We start from the raw sequence: 21,722 nt of genomic DNA on the forward strand, positions 1-21,722 counted from the left end.
TTATCTCTTTCCAATTGTATTTGGTATTTCAAGATGGAGCATTATGGAATAAGCATAAATTTTGGACATTTTGAATGGCTTGTGTACACGCACATCAGTCCATGTGGGAGGCTTGTTTTGCTCAAAATCACCCACATGAAAAAGCTCTATGATTGTTACGGCATAGTGCTAATTGAGCGATGTGCGGGTCGAGGGAACGTCGATCGGTGTACGGTGCTGGTTCTGTCCTCGACCAGGCACCGAGTTTAGCGTGTAATACAAGTGATGCGGTGGTTGTATTCTAGATGCGATAATGTGGAAACGAGGATCATTATGCTTTGGTGATGTTAATATTTATTTATCATTATTTATGTATTATGCTAGCGAGGAATGTATACCTTGCAATATTATTTACCATGTTAATATGTATAGCTATGCTTCAATATTTCTGTTCATTCTTCTGTATATTGAAGTAGAGGTGTATTCGATATTGAACTTGACATCTTTGGAAATGTAAAAATTTCTCTTTTGTATAAACATATTTTATGTATGTATATATTTGGAACGGAAATATTCATTTCAGATCCTAAAAATATTATTTTGTATCTTGTTTATTATTCATTTGTTACACCATAAATATGTCCAGTATAAAACTATCTAAAATACTTAGAATTACTAACATAATTTACTTGAGGGCATCCATACCTGAAGTGTTTTCAAATATCCATTTAAGAATTATCAAGAGCTTTTAAATAGTTTTATATTGGATATGATCATATGTAAAAATATTTTGTTTTTGAGTATAGTATACCACGTCATTTCTGTTTTATTGGAATTTTATTTTGAAACCTGTTTTTCAAATTCAAAATACATTTTCATGTTAATCTCTGCTCAAAATTTAGATATTGATTATTAAGTTATCAAGGTTATTATGTTGAATAATAATAAAATAAATATATGTATTAATAATAAAAATTGACAATATATACGGCAAATAATTATGGTTTTCCTGAATTGTAATTTTTCAAAATATGTATATATACATCTCTCGGTTAGCTTTGGCAACCTTTTTAAAAAGCAACTTCAAAATATAGTGTCTTAAATTTTTGTGTCTTAAGAATATTATCTATCTTCAGGAGTATTTTGTTGTAGGTGTTCAATTGTTATTTACCAACAGAATTTTGACTAACACTTAATAGTCACAGTATATATATATACATAGTAGTAGACTGTGGCTTTTTTCATATTTCTCATATTTCCGTTGATTCGAATGGCTTTTGTATTACTAATTACAACAAAATATTCAATTAGTGATTTTGTTATTTCAACAAAAATTCTTCAAAGTGTACCAAGACTTTATTTTAACTAAGTACACTACTAAAATCTATCATTCAATATTATTCACAAAAGTTGTGTTCTGCCATTATTGCAACATATCGATTAAATATTAACTTATCCCATCTCTTGCTTCAGCTTTATGCGAAATTAAATATGTTTGAACGTAAGTTCTTCACATTGTAAAGATTAGCACTTTACACCCCTTTTAGAACACACATGTATGAAGAATGTAACACGCCGTCTATTTGTTTATTAAAACAACTTTTGTTGTCGTGTGTGTTTCAAGTAATAAATGTGGAAAAAAAATCATAAACCATTTAGTGACCTGATATTGAAAAAATAATGTATCAAATTAGAAATTAGTATTATGTAACTGAATTTTGCAATTTACTTTTTTGGGAAAGGGACTGAAGAAGGGAAAGATCCTATGAAGGTTTTTTTTTTAATATTTAAAGTGCCAAAATTTTGTTCTCCACTGCAAATCATTTCTGCTGCAGTAAAACAGCTATTTTTTCATCCAAAGCACTTAATAATTCTCGACAATTTGTACCGACAATTTATTTCACCACTGCACTAATCAAAATATGTAATAAGTAATGTGGCAGTGTAGTGGTGTTTCTCATTTCCTTTCAAAAAGAATTCTTGAAATGTTTACAAAAAGTACTTTTGCAAAATTTTAATCATGAATGCTTTGATTTTTTTTCAATCACCAGAATTTTGTTTAACTTATTTTAAATCTTGACTACTGAACTGACTCGATCACGCATCCTGTACAAATAAATCAAGCAGTTTGAATACATTTTATTTGAAATCAGATTACTTTTTCCTTTTGCGGGTACAAATATACAATAGAATCAAGCCTTATAGGTAATGTCTTCCTAAAGTTAATAGTTGATCAAATATTATTTGTACAGGACTTCTGATTGTCTCTTGAAACATCTTAACATAGAAAATAAACTGGTGATGTTTTGGTTGTTTTCATTATGACCAGTTAACAAGAAATAAATTCATGCAATCACATTTCTGTTTTTATTTCCAACCCAACTATATTCCCTCAACGCCATCACCAAATGCAATTAACCCTTTCGATGCCGGAAGGTATTAATATGGCCATACCCAACAGGCTGTGATTTTTTCAACAAAAATGTGAAAGCTTTTAGAAAGATGAATGTAATTTTCATAATATCGATAAATTGTAATATTTTAGTATTTTTTGGTCTTCCGTATAGATGTCTATATAATCTAATTAAAAAATATTGCAATTGGATTTGATATTGGCCTCCGACAAGCTCAAACGAGTGCACATTTATGCGCTCATTTTGTTTGGCCGGCCTGGCGAGCACGGAATTAGAGAGTGCGTTAACGCGCTCATGGCATCGAACCGGTTAAATAAATAATAAAGTGCTACTTCATTGTTCACTGTACCATCATGAGTAAATAGCATTTCGAGTATAAGTACCTAGTACATATCAATAGGATTAATTATTTTGGAAGGATTTTTATTATTGAAATAATTTATATATGCATTTATTATATGTTCTTAATAAAACTGATCTTGAAATAAAGGTAGGTACATGAAAAATGGCATTACAGTAGAACCCCTCTAATCCGTCACCTTTGGGATAGCAAAAAAAAAGCCAGATTATTGAGAAATACATAAAAATGCTGATTGAAAGTAAAATCAACAATATTTGAACTGAATAATGACTTTTTCTCTACATTAGAAACAATGCAATAAATGGCACAAGAAAAGAGCAGGATCATCCCCCACCATTTGCAGTTAGTCATCTACAATAACTAGAACCTCAACTAGCTTCTCTCCGGTGTAGCCATTGCGAGGGTCAATCAGGGAAGCGTCCTGCCCAACATCTTGGCCATACTCTAACCGAAGAAGATATAATAATATGTCGACTTTTCTTTTCCCCGAGGCCGATTGATGACGTGTATATTTTTTTATTTGTCATTATTATTTACGTCTTCATAAGCGCCCTTCAGGTATTTTACTAAAATGGCACGAAATAAGTTATCCAAAATAATTAATATCATAAAATTCTGTTATTATTGAAAAAAAGCAATACAGTCTTCATAAGCGCCCTTCAGGTATTTTACTAAAATGGCACGAAATAAGTTATCCAAAATAATTAATATCATAAAATTCTGTTATTATTGAAAAAAAGCAATACAATTTTGGTTACAGAGGGCGGACGAGGGATTTTGATGTAGCTATTACAATTTTGGGGCAAAGTAAATTTCAACAAATAACTTAAGTAGGTACCGGTAGGATGTTGTATTCACGTTTAGCTAGAGAGCAGTGCTCCCTATTAAAATCTGTTATTTTTATTGACAAAATAATATACAATTTCAGCTGGATCAACTGGAGTGGCGGACCATCCGTGGGCAAACGAGAGGGGTTCTTCTGTGCCTATTACAATTTTGGGGCTAAAGTAAATTCCAACAAATAACTTTGGTAGGACGTAGCATTCACGTTAATCTAGGGAGCACTGCACCACCACAATGCAATAGACTAAATAAATCGTCAATCGTCATTTTTCTATGGATCCTTTATTGTCATTTATCTACACTTCTGTCAGATTCGCTATATTGTTATTGAATTTGTGGGAATTTAAAATAACGCACAATTTTATGTAACATTAACATCAATGATGAATAAACATACCCTAGATATTACCGCTAAATACAGATAACATTAATATATTTTATTCAAATTTTTTGATTTATTTTACAACGATATGATTTCAAAACGATAAAGTTAAGTATTATTTCAAAAGAAGTTATTTTCCTTCGATATGCAACGCTCTCGCCGCATAACAAAACATCAGAAGGAATACATGATCGAATTTTGTGTACAAAATCCTGAACTGTTGAAACTCACCCACCCAAAATTTGAAAGAGAACTAAAATGGAGAGAGTTAGCTAGAGCACTCAATGCTCAAGAGTCCGGTACAAGTAAAACAACAGCACAATGGAAAGAAGTGAGTGAAAGTTTTCTCGAAAAATGTCCCAATTTGTTTTTACACCAGTTTTTTTGTTGTTGTTTAAAATATTTATGGAAAATCTCTTATATTCATAATAATACTACAATCATTTGAGCCCTATCCTCACCCAGATGGTGCATAGACCAATGCACCTTCTCGTCACAGAGTAAACTTTATCATTAATATATTATATAAAGCCACACGCTTCAAATTCTTGGATTGAGGGAATGGAATATATTTGATAGAGCATGCGGATAATAAAAATGAAGGAGTCCAGTGTCTGGGATATTACTGATACGCAGAGAAGGAATAATATATTAACTCTAACGCATATGAGTCCCTTGAAGTCAAAACCATTATTACCGTAATCTTGAATAAAAAAAATGTACTCTAAAAAAATCCTCTAACCTCAAGGTACGAATAGATTGCCCAGCCAATTATACCCATTGAAGTCCTCAGGCCCTTAAAACGGATTACAGCGAAATTTTTGTACAGTATTTCACCATTTTTCTCTGAAGAGATGTAACATATGGATTATTTGTGACATTTTATTGATGGTATTCTTAAAAAACATGTTTTAAAGTGAGATAATTTTTTTTTAGCATTTTTTGTCGACATCTTCAAACATATCATAGTCATACAGGAGAAAGTGACCAAGTGCATTTTTTTTACAAAAACATTATTGACTATTTGATATCTTACTAGCTTAATATTGCACTGAAAAAATCCCAATTTATACTTGGAAGTATAATACATTGACTTGTTAAAAATGACCAACTGCATTGATGTTTATTTTCTTGCCAAGCAAAAGTGATTTAAATGGCCCTCCTGAACATTTACCATTTTGTTAGTTGGTCACTTTCTCCCGTACGACTAAGATATATACCATTTGTATCTGTTTGCAAACATTAATTATTGTTGAAGCATGTATTTATTTTAATCCTTATTGTATTTTTTTCCTTCTTAACTTTTATAGACTTACAAAGATGTAAGAAGCGGCGTTAGAAGAAAATATAGGCTCTCACAGATGCACGGTAATCAGGGATCAAATAAGCTCACAGAAGCAGAAAAAAAACTTATGACCATTATAAATTCTCAAGACACGGGTGGGCAGCAAGGATTCGGCGGAAACGACGAGGAACAAAACCATTCTAATGATCAGTCATCTTTTTTATCTGCAGAGGTAAATATACTGAACCAGAAACATAATTTTTGGGTAATGAATCCAAAATTAAACAAGGTAATATATCGCTCACTCCTTTCAACAACGTCATATATCAAAAATCGTAAATTTTCAGTTGTGCATGTTTTCGGAATGCCCAGAAAATGTACTATATCCCAGCAAAAGTGGCATATTTTTAACTTAATATTTACACGCTACAGGGCAAAAAGTGTTGTTTTTGCATTTTGAAAAAAAGGTGTTGTTTAATTATTTTTTTTAAATATACTAAATATTTTTCAAATGGAGAAAAAACATTCTGGTTTTACCTAAAAAGATCTGTTGCACAGTAAAAAGCTCAATAATTGGCTTGATATTTATTTTTAATACCTTTTATTATATATTCAACTTTAAAAACGATCTTCTGAAAAATCAAGTTTTTTGAAATATGACGTTGAAAGGAGTGAGCGAAATATGATAATATGTGACGCGTTTTTTCTTATTTAATACATCATCCAACACTCAAGTGTTTGATAATGTCTTAATAATATGAAACGCGTCACATATTATCATATATATGGAAACAAAAGTAGAATTCAATCCAATAACCTGCTAACCAAAAAAAATTAAGATGGAATTCTACCAACCGTCTGCAGTTATAATAAATCAGAAACATAATATTTACTCACAATATTGTCTGTGTCAAAACAACACCGGCCTTTGTCTTTCATAGTTAGACTTTCCAGACGTCACCGGTTTTCAGACAAAATCCTGGTATTCTGGCCGGTTTACTTCACGTCCCGGTAAAAATAAAATTTGATAATAGATGACAAAAAAGCATAAAAAGAATAAACTTTGAGAGATTTTTTACGATTACCTTGTCATTTGATTCACTGTACTGTACGCTGGGGGCATTCTAGTGTCTTGGTTGAGAATTTCAGAAATCTGGTAAGCTTATTCATAGTCGAAGTTTTGAAAGATCAACAAACTTTCACCTGATTTCATACCAATGACATCTAAAAAAAGGTGTCTCAAAATATTAGCTTTGATTTTTAAATTTACAAATGGCACGAGCAATACCAATATTTTTTACTTGATTATTCATTACAGGATCTTCCAGATTTGAGTTTAAAACTTGAATTTCAATGTCCTCCATCGAGTTTGGAATCAAAACCTTCCGAAAAAGAAACAGATGACATATTTATAAAGGTACGTAAAATGACATTTAAAATACAGAAAATGTTTTTTCAAACACCTTTAGCGGATGACAGTCAGACATTTTGCTTCTTCAATCATGAACTAGTAGCTAAAAAATAATGAAAACACGGATAAAGATTCTGAATTTATAGGTCATCATTACAACTATACACCAAATAGTCTCATAAATTGCACTGAATTTTAGATACAAAAATTTTGGAAACTTTGATAAAAATACCATCCTACTATAGAAAAAATATATAATGGGGATTTCACACCAATTAAAAAAAATAGTTGCTAAATGTCTAGTCACTAGATTACATTATTTAAGTTTGGCTGTGGTATTTAAATTTTTATTGATTGCTTCTTTAAATTATTTTGTTTTAGGAAGAAAAAGAGACAGAATTTGTCTTAAAAAAACTAAAACATCAATAATTTTTAAACTATTACATTTTATTCAAATTCACAATGATGTTGAATTTTATCCCAATTAATCGGGAAACTTTGAATGCTTCCCCAATATTCCCAATTGCTTATTTTTTATTTTATGTGTATAAAAATATGCAATTGGTAAAAAGAATGCAAAAAATATTCCAAATAACCCAAATCGATCTCTCAACTTAGATGATCAGGGTTACTTTATATGTATTCAGTTAAAAGTTCTTTTTTTATTTCTACTTGTTTGATATATATGTCCGCCTCCGTAGTGTAATGGTCAGCACGCTCGGCTACCGTTCCGGAGGTCCCGGGTTCGATTCCCAAAGGGGGTAAAATAAATATTAGTGATTTTTTCACTGTCATATTTATTCAATATTACCCTGGACTGGTACCTGAAGCGGAGGGCTGATCACCTTTCCTTCATGTGTAAACGATCAAGATAATACTGCGTTTATATGACGCAGTGCCCTATGCACCATTGGGGTGCGGATAAGGGTATTATTATTATTATTATTATTGATATATATCCAAATTGTTTTGTGTTTGCAGAATTCAAGTTTGGATAAGAATCTTAGATCAGGAAAAAAAGCAAATCACCGAGGTGATGAATATATCTCAAAAAAAGGACGCCTTCAAGAACGCCTGAAATCACATTTTAGTAGTTCACTCTCCTCGCAAATTCACAATCACACATTACAGATGGAGCAGCTGTCGAAAAGCTGTAGTAGTATGGCCGAATCAATGGCGTTACTCGCTCAGGCCAATAACAATATAGCCGCAGCTATCAACAAGGCCGTAGAGGCTTGGACAAGACAAACTTGATTAACCTTCACGGAAATGCTTACAAAGATGCCATACTTTGTATCAATGTTCAATGAATTTGTAGCTAATCACGCAGTTATTAATTGCGTTTGTTGAATGTTTTTCCATTGGATTTGGTTAGGAGGCAAAAAATAAATATAAGTTCCAGTCAAAAATAAATCAATGTGTAAAATGCCTGCTTACGTCTGAATTCAAAGGATTGTTCAGAGTGATGCTTAATATATTACTGATATTTTTGTAAAGACAAACTATGTTTTAAATATGTAATTTTTACAAAAACATCATTTTGTACGTAAAAATAATACCAATCAGATATTATGTAGATTATATGGCGTTCTGGAAATGCAAGTATACAACGCTATAAAGAAAAAATTTTCATGTTATGGACAAGCAAACCAGATGGTGTTTGGGTCAGTGATATTCTTGCAAATATAACTCCAGGACAGGAACTGGATTCTGTGTACTGCTTTCAGCTTTTATATTTTCTATTTCATGTATAACTTCAGGTTTGAATGTAGAACTTTAAAATTTAGTTCAGTTTCAAACAGATTAAATAAGGACATTTCAAACTATAATTTTCAATAAATAATAATTTAATACAATGCCTGGTGCATTTATTTATGAATTAAAATCAATTTTTTTTTAATTTATTTACTTTAGTATTTTAAAAAGTGAATATTATTAAAAATGTGTATGGAGAGTTTTGTCACATTATTATTGCAATAATTGGCATTGTATTTTAAGACCTCTATAAGTATTTCCACATATTGAATTCCTTTTAGTTCAACAGTATGTAGTTTAATGTAAAATGAAAGTAAAGCACAGAGAAATAATTATTCCTGATGAAAATAATTATTCTAACTGCTCAAATAAGTGAAATGCTTATTTTATTATTAAAAATTATAAGCATAAAACACAGATATTAAAAATCTATCTATGATAAATTTCCCTACCTCCTTTTAAAGAGTTCCGTGCAAATTTCTTGTATCTTTATTATTAACAGTGTATGTACATGATGTATATACATTGTATATAATCAAGCGTAATGAATCAGATATTTTTATGGGTATTTCTTCCAAAATGAATCGTACTAGCTGTAAAAAACAAAACTATACAGCAATTAATATTGCCCATGATAAACATCAACTACGTTGATATAAACATTTCCCATGACAACAGTCAAAATACATGAGCGAATATTTATGTATTTTTTAATAGATTTAGATTAGATTGAGACAACTCGAATGTACATTTCCACATACATTTATGCTTCTCACAATTATACCCAGTGATGTGCTGCTAAAATTTTAGCAACTGGTTTTCACTGCGGTGAACACTGGAAATGCACCAAATATTCAGTAATTATTCATATTCAGCATAGTTTTACGTTGAATTAAAAAACAAGAATCATAATCAAAACTAATATATTCTATTTTTAATTTAACTTTTGCTTAGTAAATACCAATATTTCTTAAAATCTATTGTGACACGTACGTGTTTCGATGCATTCCGCATAATTTTCAAACACCGTATTACGGTGTTTAAAAATTATGCCGAATGCATTGAAACATGTGTCACGATAGATTTTAAGAAATAGTGGTATTTACTTAGTAAAACTTAAATTAAAATGGATAGATTTTGCCACAAAGTTCCTGCCAAATCAATTAATGGAACATATTCTGCACTATTCCCGCACGTATCACTCACTTACGTATATACTCTATAGATAGATACAGCGGATCCCCTAAAATCCCTAGAAATCCAAACAATATCTGAAAGAAGAAAAAAAAATTAGGAAAACTTTTGAAAATCACGTTAAGACTGAAGAACACATTTATTATTGCATAAAATTATTATATATAATCTAATTTTGTTTAAAAATTATTGAAAAGTTAATAAAGTATACAGTACTGTACCTATACTGCTACTCAAGTACTGTAATATTAAATTGAAATGAAAAAAGTTGCTAATAATGTACATTTACCTTAAAATAAACAATGTCATATAGTACTTCATTAACATTAGAGCTAAATGAATGTAACTACTGTAGCGTAAATTACTATGTATGTATTGTATTATAAATTTCTTGGCTAATCTGCACTTTTCCAAATCTGAACAGGCCACAGCTCCAATTAGTTCAGATTTCCGGGGTTCCGCTGTATATGAAAACAAAATAGTACACTAAAATGCTGCAAGTTTCTACTTTATCCATATCAAATAATCTATTATTTTGATTATGTAAAAATGCCATCTCAGAAATAGGACAGTAAAGAAAACCTATTTTAACAACCACCTCTCCGAACCCAAATTATTTTATGTAGTAACGGCCTTGTAGAGTCGGTGTAAACCCATAGTAGCACATCACTGATTATACCTATTTAGCCATGTGAATACAGAACTCCCAACTAAATAATAAATATTTTTAATGCACAATTTAACATGTAAATTAAATTGATTTTAAACTTCAATTTAAGTTACATTTTTTGTTGTTGATTTTTTTGGAAATTAATTGGACCCCCAAAAAGAAAACTAAATAAGTATGTGTTTGATTTTAAATGTCAAAACATTGTTCAATGCAGTTTATAATATATTTGTATGCAATTTAGTTTTATGAATAAACAAATTCGGTCATAAGCATTCATATTAAATGTGAACCGTTTTTTTACCTTCCTATTTTATGTGAAAAATAAGGAGCTGATGAATAAAGTACTTTGATATATACATATTTGAATTTTTTAATTTTATTTTTCATAGACACCATAAAATGTTACTGATGGACGTTAATAAAAATCAATATGTCTATTAAATAATGCTCATGTTTATTTGATTTTTTTTAAAGGTTTTTTAATCGAGTTATTTTTATTTTCTCACGATTTGTAATAAAGACAGTGAATTAGGTTTTAATAATTTTTAACTCACCAAATTACCAACCTTCGATAGCTCAGTTGGTAGAGCGGTGGACTGTAGAGTTATCTGATATATGGTTATCCATAGGTCGCTGGTTCAAATCCGGCTCGAAGGAATCTTTTTGTGTTTTTTCTTTATATATTTATTATTTTTGATTTAATGTAATTATTTTAACATTTTACTGTTTTGGTTATTAAATGTGTAAAAAAAGTCATAAAATAGGTAAATAAAGAAGTATTGACGATTGAACGGTTTGTGTACCGTAAAATAAAACTTCGACTAAATTTGTTTCGGTTACTGATTCACAGATGTCGCAAAAGGTGCGTTACTTGGCTAAAAAAGAAAAATGGATGAAAATTAATATGAATTGTTTTTATTTCAGCTGAAATTGTTTGTTTTTATTTTTATTAATATTATTTTAAAAAAATATCCTGGAGGTGCTGAGTTGTGTCTGTTCGGGTAAATACGTTTTGTTCAGGGTATATAGATTTTTAAAAATTCCGTATCACGTATATACGGTAGAGCACCGATTATCCGCGATAATGGGGGAAAACGGAATTTTTATCAAGATAAAACATGTACGATAAACTTTTGATATCCGCAAATACTTAAATACATTAAAACAAAATTTAAATTTAACATAGTCATTAAAAAAAACGAGTACATAATATCTATAGGAAGTCTATTTTTATCCGTCTTTTTGTAACATTTTTATACGCTTAATTTTTATTGTACCCACACAAATTTGCAACATTCGCTTCAATACAATAATATCATTTGACTATAAAAAATATTCAGTTCGTGTTTTCGCATGATTCAATACACTATAAGTACTTATTTTTTGTTGTTGCAAATGCATCGGTATTTTGTAATAATATAATGCAAATGTATTTTTTCGGTTTGGCTAATATTCAAACGTTTGGGTTTTTTACGGTGTAATTTTAAAATTGCGGACGTTCGTTATTTTTTTTTGGATGAGAACAATGTGCTAGACTGGGATTAATCCAACTCGCGGATAACTGAGCCCCGGATAATCGGCGTTGTCCGACTCACCAGCTGAGTTCCCGGTGAATGCGCCGAGTCAGTATTATGTGCCTCAGTTTAGCGTTTTTGGCTCAGCAATCCGAGATCAGTACGAACTTGACGTTTGCCAGTTGCGAATGGTGTGTTCTCGTAGTTATTGTTACAACACGCGGGTGTTTTGAATATCGTGTTTGACATTATGCATTGCGCAAAATATTGTTATTAATCTCGAATTCATTCAGTTTTCTTTGATAAGGAACCGGTTTAAACATTACATTACCTTTACCAGCCAGTGTTGTGAAGTTTACTAGGTACCCCTTCGTGTTCGGCGTTTGTTTTGAAAAGTAAGTTACTTCATTTTATTTGCATTGCATGCAGGCAAAATGCACACGCTTAAATATTAAGATACTTTTTTGTACGTAGGATAAACATATCTATTATTGTCACTTAAAGCATTTACAACCAAATCGTAAAATTCATCGTAAAATATTTTATATTTTTATTGCATAATTAAATATTTAGTACATTTTATGTTTATTATTATTTTCAAAGGGTTTCTTAGTTTTACATGATATAAAAGAGAGCATAAACAACCTTATTCATTCAGGTAATTTTCACCCTATATATTTTGGATTTTAACAAATGACATACTAGCTTATTAATTGGCTATTAATGTATATTTAAAAAAAATCGTTTCAATCAAGATTTTCTTTGTAATCAGTATGAAAATCAGTCGCAAATATGGTGTGAATAGTAACTAAACTAGCTTTGTCAATAACTGGGTGGGTGACAACAATATGTACTCCTGTTTACCTTTGTGACTATTGTTTACTTAGTATTTTTATTGGATTGAATATGTAAGATATATTTAATGACAAAGAACGATACATATAATTAACCACCGATATTTTAAAAAAAATAATAGCTTAACAAATAATATTAGTAAGCAAAGTTACAATTATAGAATGCGTTTAAAACGCGGCTCCAAAAAAAAAACATTTTAACAACCCTCAAAACAATATGTGTTTTTACAAACTAGTTGACAGTTTTTCACGAATATCTTAGTAACTCCTTAACTGGATTACATATTATAGTTTTGATCCCGTAACCAATTAACCCTTTTTTTTTTTAAAGGAATAACCCGCAAAGCTTTTATTTTAGAGGCTTGTCTGCAGGTAGGATAGTCTTGAAAGAGAAGGTATATATGAAAACATCCAGACCAATTAAAAATTAATATTTCTTGAATTCATTTTGCATTTGGCGGGAATCAAACCCGCAATGCAAGTTTCGCAGTCGAGCGTCTACCCGACTACGCCACGGCGCACAGTGCGTTATTTTGGCAATCTAGGGGTACTTTATTATTACGCTTAAAATATACCGGTTTTAGTAGGTTTTTGGATACTATCACTTATAAAATACATGAATGAGTGAACATTTTGTATTTATCTTATAGTATTTCTAGAAAGATATGATAAAATGGGTATTAAAACAACTTTTATGCTTTATGAAAAGAGGTCACAGTTAAATGTGTTTGTATTTACACTTAAATGTTTTGGCAGATATTAATATTATTTTAATATTTGTTGTAGATGCATATATGCATAAAACGTCATCACCAATGTTTGTAAAAGAAAGGTATATATTCGTATATGAGGCCAGGAATTATTTGAAAATGGAGAATATTCAAGTTATGTTTTATTCAGAATCACCATTATTTAAATATTCTTCTGATTCATTAAACTCATATTTTAAGTTCTGTTTGAATAGATAAACATGATCACATGACATCGGATACTTTACCGTCTATCATACAAAATTCATCATATGCTTCACGTGCATTTTTATTTCATTCACAAGTATTTTTGTTGGAGAAAGTGTCGTAATTTCATCCAAATTTTTTTCTTTCATCAACTTCTGTAGTTATTGTGTTCACCGTTTCTTTAATCAAAACCAATTAAATGGGGTGCCAATATCTAGTCGACAATGGTGAACGATTTTGCCAAATATATTTTTTGTTGTGTTTCACAGTTCCACTATAAGTATACATATTTGTATTGACATCATAGTAATACTAAACAACTTTTCGTCTGTATTCTGAAAATTTTGTCGGTACCTATTTTGTCGGCACCATGACAGACCCACTTTAAAATTTTATTTTAACTAATGTTTTTCGAGTAACAAAGAGTTTCAAGCACTTCTTCTTGAACCTTGGATAATCGCGCCCCAGTATGATCGTTAAGTGACTAAAGCGGAATTTCAGCTGAAATTTCGTTGATGGTGATTGCTGGAGAATTTCACAGATTCTTTCGCTTAGTAAGGTGGATATTGTTTCCTATTTATATCTATCATTTGTTGCCTCATGATATCATACTGATGGGTTTTTAGATTATTTTATAGGTAGTGCTTAATCCGCAGACAATTCGGCTTATTTTTTATTGAAATATTTTTTTACTGTGAGGAAAGCAGAAGATAACTCTCTGATGAAGGCGGCAGAATCTCTTTTTTCAGTTTTTCTCAGTTTGATTACTCTGGCCAAGGACAACTCTTGTTGGGTTGTTAATTTAACATGATGTTGTATTTTTCGTTTTTTGACCTTCGATGCACACGATTCAAAAACCTTTCAAGGCCTACAAGGCTTACAAATTGAGCTACTTTTCAAAATACTTGATAGAACTTGAGTAAAAATATTAGAAAACATAAGATTTCCTTGAATAATCTATAAAGAATTTGAACTCAAGAATTGTTTTCGAGATCTACCCGATTTATTCCACTTTTGCCCAATTTTTTGACAAACACTTCCGATTTTTGTTTTAAAACTAGTCAAAATCTTAAATAACACTGAAAACATATTAAATTGCTCCAAAATATATGCAATTATGGCTTCAACTCTCACGCGTTTCGAATCTACGACCCAAATGTCAAAAATAGCCTGACGAGAAATTTACGTAGTCATTCTGAAATTGAGAAAAAAATGTATGGGTATGGCAAATTAAGCAAAAAGATATTATATATGCTAATAAGAATATAAGTTAAGCTTTTATAAAAATACTGTCATAGCACGGTATTTTAGGGTATGGCATACTAAAAGCCTAGTTATAATTGGAATAAACCAATTATAATTTATATTTACGAGCTATAAGTTCAACAAGACTTTGCAGGCTAATGAAATAATATTTACTCAAATAAAAACACGTACAGTATACCTTGATAAATTAATACTATAAAAATATAAACAAATATTACACATACATAACACAAATTTATAATATGATGACTCAAGCGACTGATGCGCATTCGTTTAAAACCGCTCACCCCCAACGGCGCGCTGAAGCTCGGGTTTCCGATACGATTATGTATTTTTCGGAATGACTTAATTTAAAAATAATTAAACAGTTTAGTAAAATAGTTTGTTTTCTATTGGAATAAAATATTTTTTTCAAAATATAAGCCATCGAAAAAAATAATAAAGTTCCGCTAGATTGCCAATATAACGCACCGTGCGGCGCCTGCTTTAATTGTTAAATATCTGAAAAAAATATTGGCTACATATTTTTATACATTTGACCACTTCCTACTCTTATTCCATATTTTATAGGTCACCATACGTAAGTGTTTTTGACCTCGTGCATTTCAGTGACTTAAATGATATTTTATTTAACACTTTTATGTAAGCCTTAGGTAATTTATTAATTACCCTGGGTAATTTATTAATTACCGAATATGCGGTATCTACCTACATTTCTAAATACAAAAAATAAGTATGATATCTGTGAGAAGTATATAATTCAATATTTCATAAGGAAGGGCGAAAGGGTTCGTTGATCAATAAACCTTATAAGGTCCTCTCTAACGTGCAACTACTTCCCCACATTGAAAACTAAAATAACGCCTCCAGTTTTTAGTTCTATTATGTGGTTAGACTTTGTCCAATCATTAAATTCTTATCAAATCATCTAACATATTATTACAACCTTCTTAATACCATTTAATGTAATATTATTAAATAATTTATAATAGCATAATTTAACGTAGGTGCTCCGTTACAAATGGTTTGATTGTTAAATTATATTATTTATTGATTTGGCATTAATTTTATGGAATGACATGTTGATTATTTAAAAAAAAACTTATATGATACCACTTAATGAGTTTTATTTCATTACACATGTTTTAATTTTCATCTGTAGATGAAAACATCTGTGGTTTTCGAAACAGTCGTGTGTAATGAAATAAAACTCATTAAGTGGTTATTATACAAGTGTTTGATTTTTAAAAAATAACACTGGCCACCAATAATTTTGCAACTGAAATTCTGATGACTGATTTGGACTAAGTTAATCGTTCTTATGCAAAGTCTATATGGTGACAAGCTTGTATGGACCTCATACGTTGAAACCGTAACAGTGGTTGGTATCTAGACATGCTTTAGTCTAAGGTGTAAGGGATTAAAAAAAAGATTGATAATTATGGAGTAACAGTGGAAATATATTAACTTAATTATATTGAATTCGATAGCATTATATGTTTATACATATATATTTATACACAAATAATAAGATAAAGTTTAGTCAATATCAAAATTAAAAATGTCCATAAGTAAAAAATCTGACGTGCTACATTTTTTTTATTTCGTTTTTGAATTCAGCTATGCAACGTGCATAAAGATCAGGAATTTTCATGTCAGTTACAAAATAAAAGTTTTAAATTGTTGGCCTGTGTAATTAATAAATTGTACATTTTTCGATAAGTAGAAATATGATATTCAAAGACTTCATCAGGTCTAAAATATTTATAATACGCGAATGTAAAATGTATACGTATATGTTCGCTTTTAAATTATTTGCATAAATTTAATAAATTTTACTGCAAACCAATTCGAAATTATATTTATTAAGGCGCCACAAATATTCGTTTTACTTGGCTACCTACACCTTGTGATAATATTATACTTAATTCTGGTGAAAATTTGCATTTTAACTTCCTTTCACCATATCCAATTTCGTTTAAAATTATTTATTTTTTTGTTTATTTTGAGATTTTATTTTCATTACATCCAGCTGCAGTTTGGTGTGAATAATTAAGGCACCATAAAGAATATCAGGTTTGCCTCTCATTATCGGATTAAATCACAAATCTGTAAAAATAAGAATTAAATATTCGTTTGTTAAAAATGTTAATCATCAAACGCTCTGAAATTTTGACACAACGATGCATTCAAAAATACTCGCGTGCTTGTATCTAGTATATATCTACCATATATAAATAAACATATGACAAGTAAAAACATACATTTTTAAAAACATATTTTTGCATCGCGAGGGCAGTACCATCTGTTGAATGCAACAGCAATACACTCAATATTGATCATTGCTGATGGCAGACAGCGTGCTTCTTGATAGCTATTAAAATATTGTGTACCCGCAAGCATTAAGAAATTAAACATATTATAAATGTGTGTTTTCTCTTTCTTTTCTATTCAAACAGACTGAGCCACAGCAACTCGTGGCCGGGTATGGCTAGTCTACATATTATATCGCTCACTCCTTTCAAGAACGTCTCAAATCAAAAATCTTTAATTTTTAGTTGTGCATGTTTTTGGAATGCCCAAAAAATGTACTGTATCTCAGCAAAAGAGGCATATTTTTAACTTAATATTTAAGTTTTATACTAAAAAATGGTTTAAAACAAAGTTTGAGATTTAGTTTAAATGTACCACAGAGTATCGACAAAAACATTTGAAGACATTATAATATGTTTTAATAGCACGAAGTTACACTCGTAGGAGTTTACATAGGTATTTTCCATGTAGAATGAAAATTTTAGGATTGCAGATAATGCGTCCTTGCAAATGCGCGTTATTAAGTTATTTCAAAAGCTTTTAGTCGCGTCAGCCGTAAATGCTTTGTCAGTTATCTCACTTAGCAAAGCACGTGCGTAATGTTAGTTATTTATCTGGAACTATTTATTGAAAGAATGTTGCGTTCCTACAAGAAGAACACGTTCCAAGTGCAGGCATTTTAATTTTTTCACTGCTTGTAATTTAGTATATCTTTTCAAACAATTTATTAAAATTTTTATTAACTCTGGTGGATGATGAATGAGAATGAAAGGAATGGAAGGGAAATGTGATAAAATAAAAATAAGAAAGCTTTTACAACATTTTGAGCGTGTCCAAATACTTGTTCACAAAATCTGGATTATCTCCAATTACAGGAAACATTTTCATATTATTTTTTAACATCTCATGAAAGATGAAGAAGAATATGGAAGTCTGGGCATTTACGGGGGAGAGTTCCATATTCTTCTTCATCTTTGATGAGATGTCAAAAAAATAATAATAAGAAAGCTTTTCATCATTTGCGTTTAATTTTCAAATGGTTACGTAAAACCCCTAATATGTATATGTATATATATATATATATATATATATATATATATACAAACATATATAGATAAATAAATATATAAATGTATATATAAAAACATATAGAAAATCATCACCTATTTGGTTCATTCAAAGAAACTTACGAACGTATAAAGGTTTTCATTGGTAAATTTAATAGACATATTTTTGGCAAACGCGTTTAGAATATTTTAAAACAAATATTTTAGATTGAATAAATGATGTATTAAAAAACGGGAGATTTTAAAAGATATTAAAGAATTTTTTATTGTTGTTAGTATGTTATAAAAAGTATTATGAATATACATTTTTGTTTATATATTTTGTTTGTTTATATATATGAATATACGTTTATTGTCCGCGACTGCAGCATTAAAATATAATATTACAAAATTTCCAACATTTAAAGATATTGAAATAATATAATATAAACGGCAAATGATAAGCGTATTTCTTAGCACAATACAAAATACACTAATCACTAATTTAATATTAATTGTTAGACGATATTAGATATCCAAGACTAGAGTGACCACCCGTGAACATAGTCTTGTATCATTATGTATATTATGATAATTAATACCCATTTATTCAATGCTTTATTGCTTTATTTTGCTTGCTTATATAAAGTTACTGAATATGTAGGTTTATAATATACAGTACATATGTAAATACATACTTACATATTGCGTGGGTAACCTACATACTATAAGCAATATATATATATATATATATATATATATATATATATATATATATATATATATATATATATATATATATATATATATATATAACTATGTATGTAATCAAATAAATAATATAAAATATAAGATGAGTGTCGTTAAAGTAAAAATATTAGCTATTAAGCGATGTTCCGTTTTTCGAAATAGGCTGGAAACAAAAATGTTTAAAAAAATCGCTTTGTTATAGTGAATTATTATCAATAATTTAATAATAAAACCCTTATCCGCACCCGAATGGTGCATAGGGCACTGCTTCATATAAACGCAGTGTTAAATTGATCGTTTACACATGAAGGAAATGTGATCAGCCCTCCGCGTCAGGTACCATTCCAGGGTAATGTTGAATAAATATTACAGTGAAAAAATCACTAATATTTATTTAACCCTCCCTGGGAATCGAACCCGGGACCTCCAGAACGGTAGACGAGCGTGCTGACCATTACACTACGGAGGCGGACATGTCTGAATTATTATTAATATTATTTTAAAACCACTGAAAGAAAGGAAGGAGAGCATAGAAATATTCATAATATTTTTGTATATATAACAAGAAAATAAAGAGTTTCTGCTTAGTAAAAAAGCTTCTTTACATCTCACCAATAGATGTCTCTAGTGAAGTTCTAGTGATTCAAGAACAAGGTTTCTAAATTGATTCATATATATAGAATTTCCAAGAATTTGAGTAGTGTGGTTGTCAATAATGGGTAGAATTGGTGAATGTTACACGTGTGTAAAGTGATCACTTAAACCAGCCGATGACGGTCGTCAGCCCCGTAAATGCCCAGACTTCCATGTTCTTCTTCATCTTTGATGAGATGTCAAAAAAATATGAAAGTAACTCCTGTAATTAATTAATTAATTAATTAATTAATTATAACAAGTATTTGGACACACTCAAAATGTTGTTAACAATTTTTTAATACTTTTTTTAAATGTTAAGCTGTACGAATAAATAAAATAATAGACCTCTTATTACGTAGAACAACAGATTAACCCTTAATTAATTATAAGTTTTTTTTGTGGGTCTGCCTTTCAAGATAGCCTGCCTTTCAAGACATATTAGCATGATAAAAATCATCCTTTGTAACCTTTCAAAAGACATAAAGGTTACAAAGGATGATTTTTATCATGCTTAAGTATATGTTAATTATTGCATATGCATATTATTAATTTTTGTGAATTTAATTTTTTTTATAATAAAAAAAAATATGGGAAGAAAATTAGGTGATTATGGACGATGCAAGTCAAAAGAGACTAGAATGTATTAGTTCCCATTAACCTTATCATTTAATATCTTATCCCTTTTTAGTTGTGTCGCCCTAAATCGGATTGACAGCTTGATCGCGAGTAAACTGCTCAATACTTAAGAGGCGAAGCCTTACGTTTTCAATTTTGACAGCCGAGAAGTCGTTCCAGTTAACATTGGAAGCGATTTCACGGCCAGTATTGTATCGCAAGGTGATCTCTTAGATTTTCCATGAATAGACAACGGTTCTAAGAGGGACTTTTTACTGTGCTACTACATAGATCAGTGTTTCCCAATTAGTGGTACGCGTATCGTCAGGAGTAAGTGAAATAGCATCAAGGGGTACGCGCGACAACCTCTTGACTAAGATTATTTCATTTCATTTGAACCCTTACCCGCACCCCAATGGTGCATAGGGCACTGCAGTGTTATGTTGATCGTTTACACACGAAGGAAAGGTGATCAGCCTTCCGCTTCAGGTACCAGTCCAGGGTAATATTGAATAAACATTAGAGTGAAAAAATCGTGGACTGGTCCTGAAGCGGGGGGCTGATCACCTTTCCTTCATGTGTAAACGATCAAGATAACACTGCGTTTATATAAAGCAGTGCCTTATGCACCATTGGGGCGCGGATAAGGGTTTTATTATTATTATTATTATACAAGTTTTAATTTTTATTTTATGTTTGACATCTCAACAAAGAGACGAAGAAAAATTCTGTCATAGGCTGGTTAAGTGATCACTTTACACACGCGCAACATACACAGTTCTACCCACGATTGACAACTACAACTCAAAAATTTTAAACTGCTATATAATATGTAATATATAAAAATAAAATGAAAATAAATCAAGTAACTAAGTGGACGAAACCCAAATTTGTGAACAAGTACAATTTTTATTACTGTATTTAAAATTATAAACTTTCATCTTTTTTCTTAATTTAGATCCAAAGATGCGTAATTTATTTATTTGATGAAGATGCGTTATTTTAACAACTTTTTTGGTACAACATTTTGAGTGTGTCCAAATACTTGTTCACAAAATCTGGATTATCTCCAATTACAGGAGTTATTTTCATATTATTTTTTAACATCTCATCAAAGATGAAGAAGAATATGGAAGTCTGGGCATTTACGGGGCTGACGACCGTCATCGGCTGGTTTAAGTGATCACTTTACACACGTGTAACATTCACCAATTCTACCCATTATTGACAACCACACTACTCAAATGCTTGGAAGTTCTATATATATGAACCAATTTAGAAACCTTGTTCTTGAATCACTAGAACTTCACTAGATGGGTAGAATTGGTGAATGTTACACGTGTGTAAAGTGATCACTTAAACCAGCCGATGACGGTCGTCAGCCCCGTAAATGCCCAGACTTCCATATTCTTCTTCATCTTTGATGAGATGTTAAAAAATAACTTTTTTGGTAATAAAACACTTTTTAATAGCGCATT

General features: G+C 30.3%; 2 protein-coding genes and 1 non-coding gene across 4 annotated transcripts in view; all 3 read left to right on the top strand.

Moving 5' to 3' along the window:
• The first annotated feature begins 3,855 nt into the window (after positions 1 to 3,855).
• On the top strand, positions 3,856 to 8,531 carry LOC148304479 (uncharacterized). The gene is made up of 4 exons (XM_088268190.1): positions 3,856 to 4,310; positions 5,290 to 5,496; positions 6,583 to 6,681; positions 7,657 to 8,531. Exons 1-4 carry the CDS (start codon positions 4,125 to 4,127, stop codon positions 7,927 to 7,929), a joined length of 765 nt encoding a protein of 254 aa, XP_088124316.1. The 5' UTR covers positions 3,856 to 4,124; the 3' UTR covers positions 7,930 to 8,531.
• Positions 8,532 to 10,859: 2,328 nt separating this feature from the next.
• Positions 10,860 to 10,951, top strand: TRNAY-GUA (transfer RNA tyrosine (anticodon GUA)). The gene is given in 2 exon segments: positions 10,860 to 10,896; positions 10,916 to 10,951. It is a non-coding gene; the product is annotated as a tRNA-Tyr (tRNA).
• A 1,016-nt stretch (positions 10,952 to 11,967) lies between these two features.
• Positions 11,968 to 21,722, top strand: part of LOC148304481 (leucine zipper putative tumor suppressor 2 homolog) — a 232,201-nt gene continuing 222,446 nt past the window's right edge. For both annotated transcript variants that reach the window (XM_088268239.1, XM_088268240.1), the window contains exon 1: positions 11,968 to 12,203. The gene's annotated coding sequence lies outside the window, so the exon portion shown is untranslated. The remainder of the gene's footprint in view (positions 12,204 to 21,722) is intronic.

This window comes from Brachycentrus maculatus, unplaced genomic scaffold (assembly GCF_059751285.1).
Source record: "Brachycentrus maculatus isolate JH-2025_06_01 unplaced genomic scaffold, ASM5975128v1 h1tg000315l, whole genome shotgun sequence".
In the NCBI taxonomy this organism is placed as follows: Eukaryota; Metazoa; Arthropoda; class Insecta; order Trichoptera; family Brachycentridae; genus Brachycentrus; species Brachycentrus maculatus.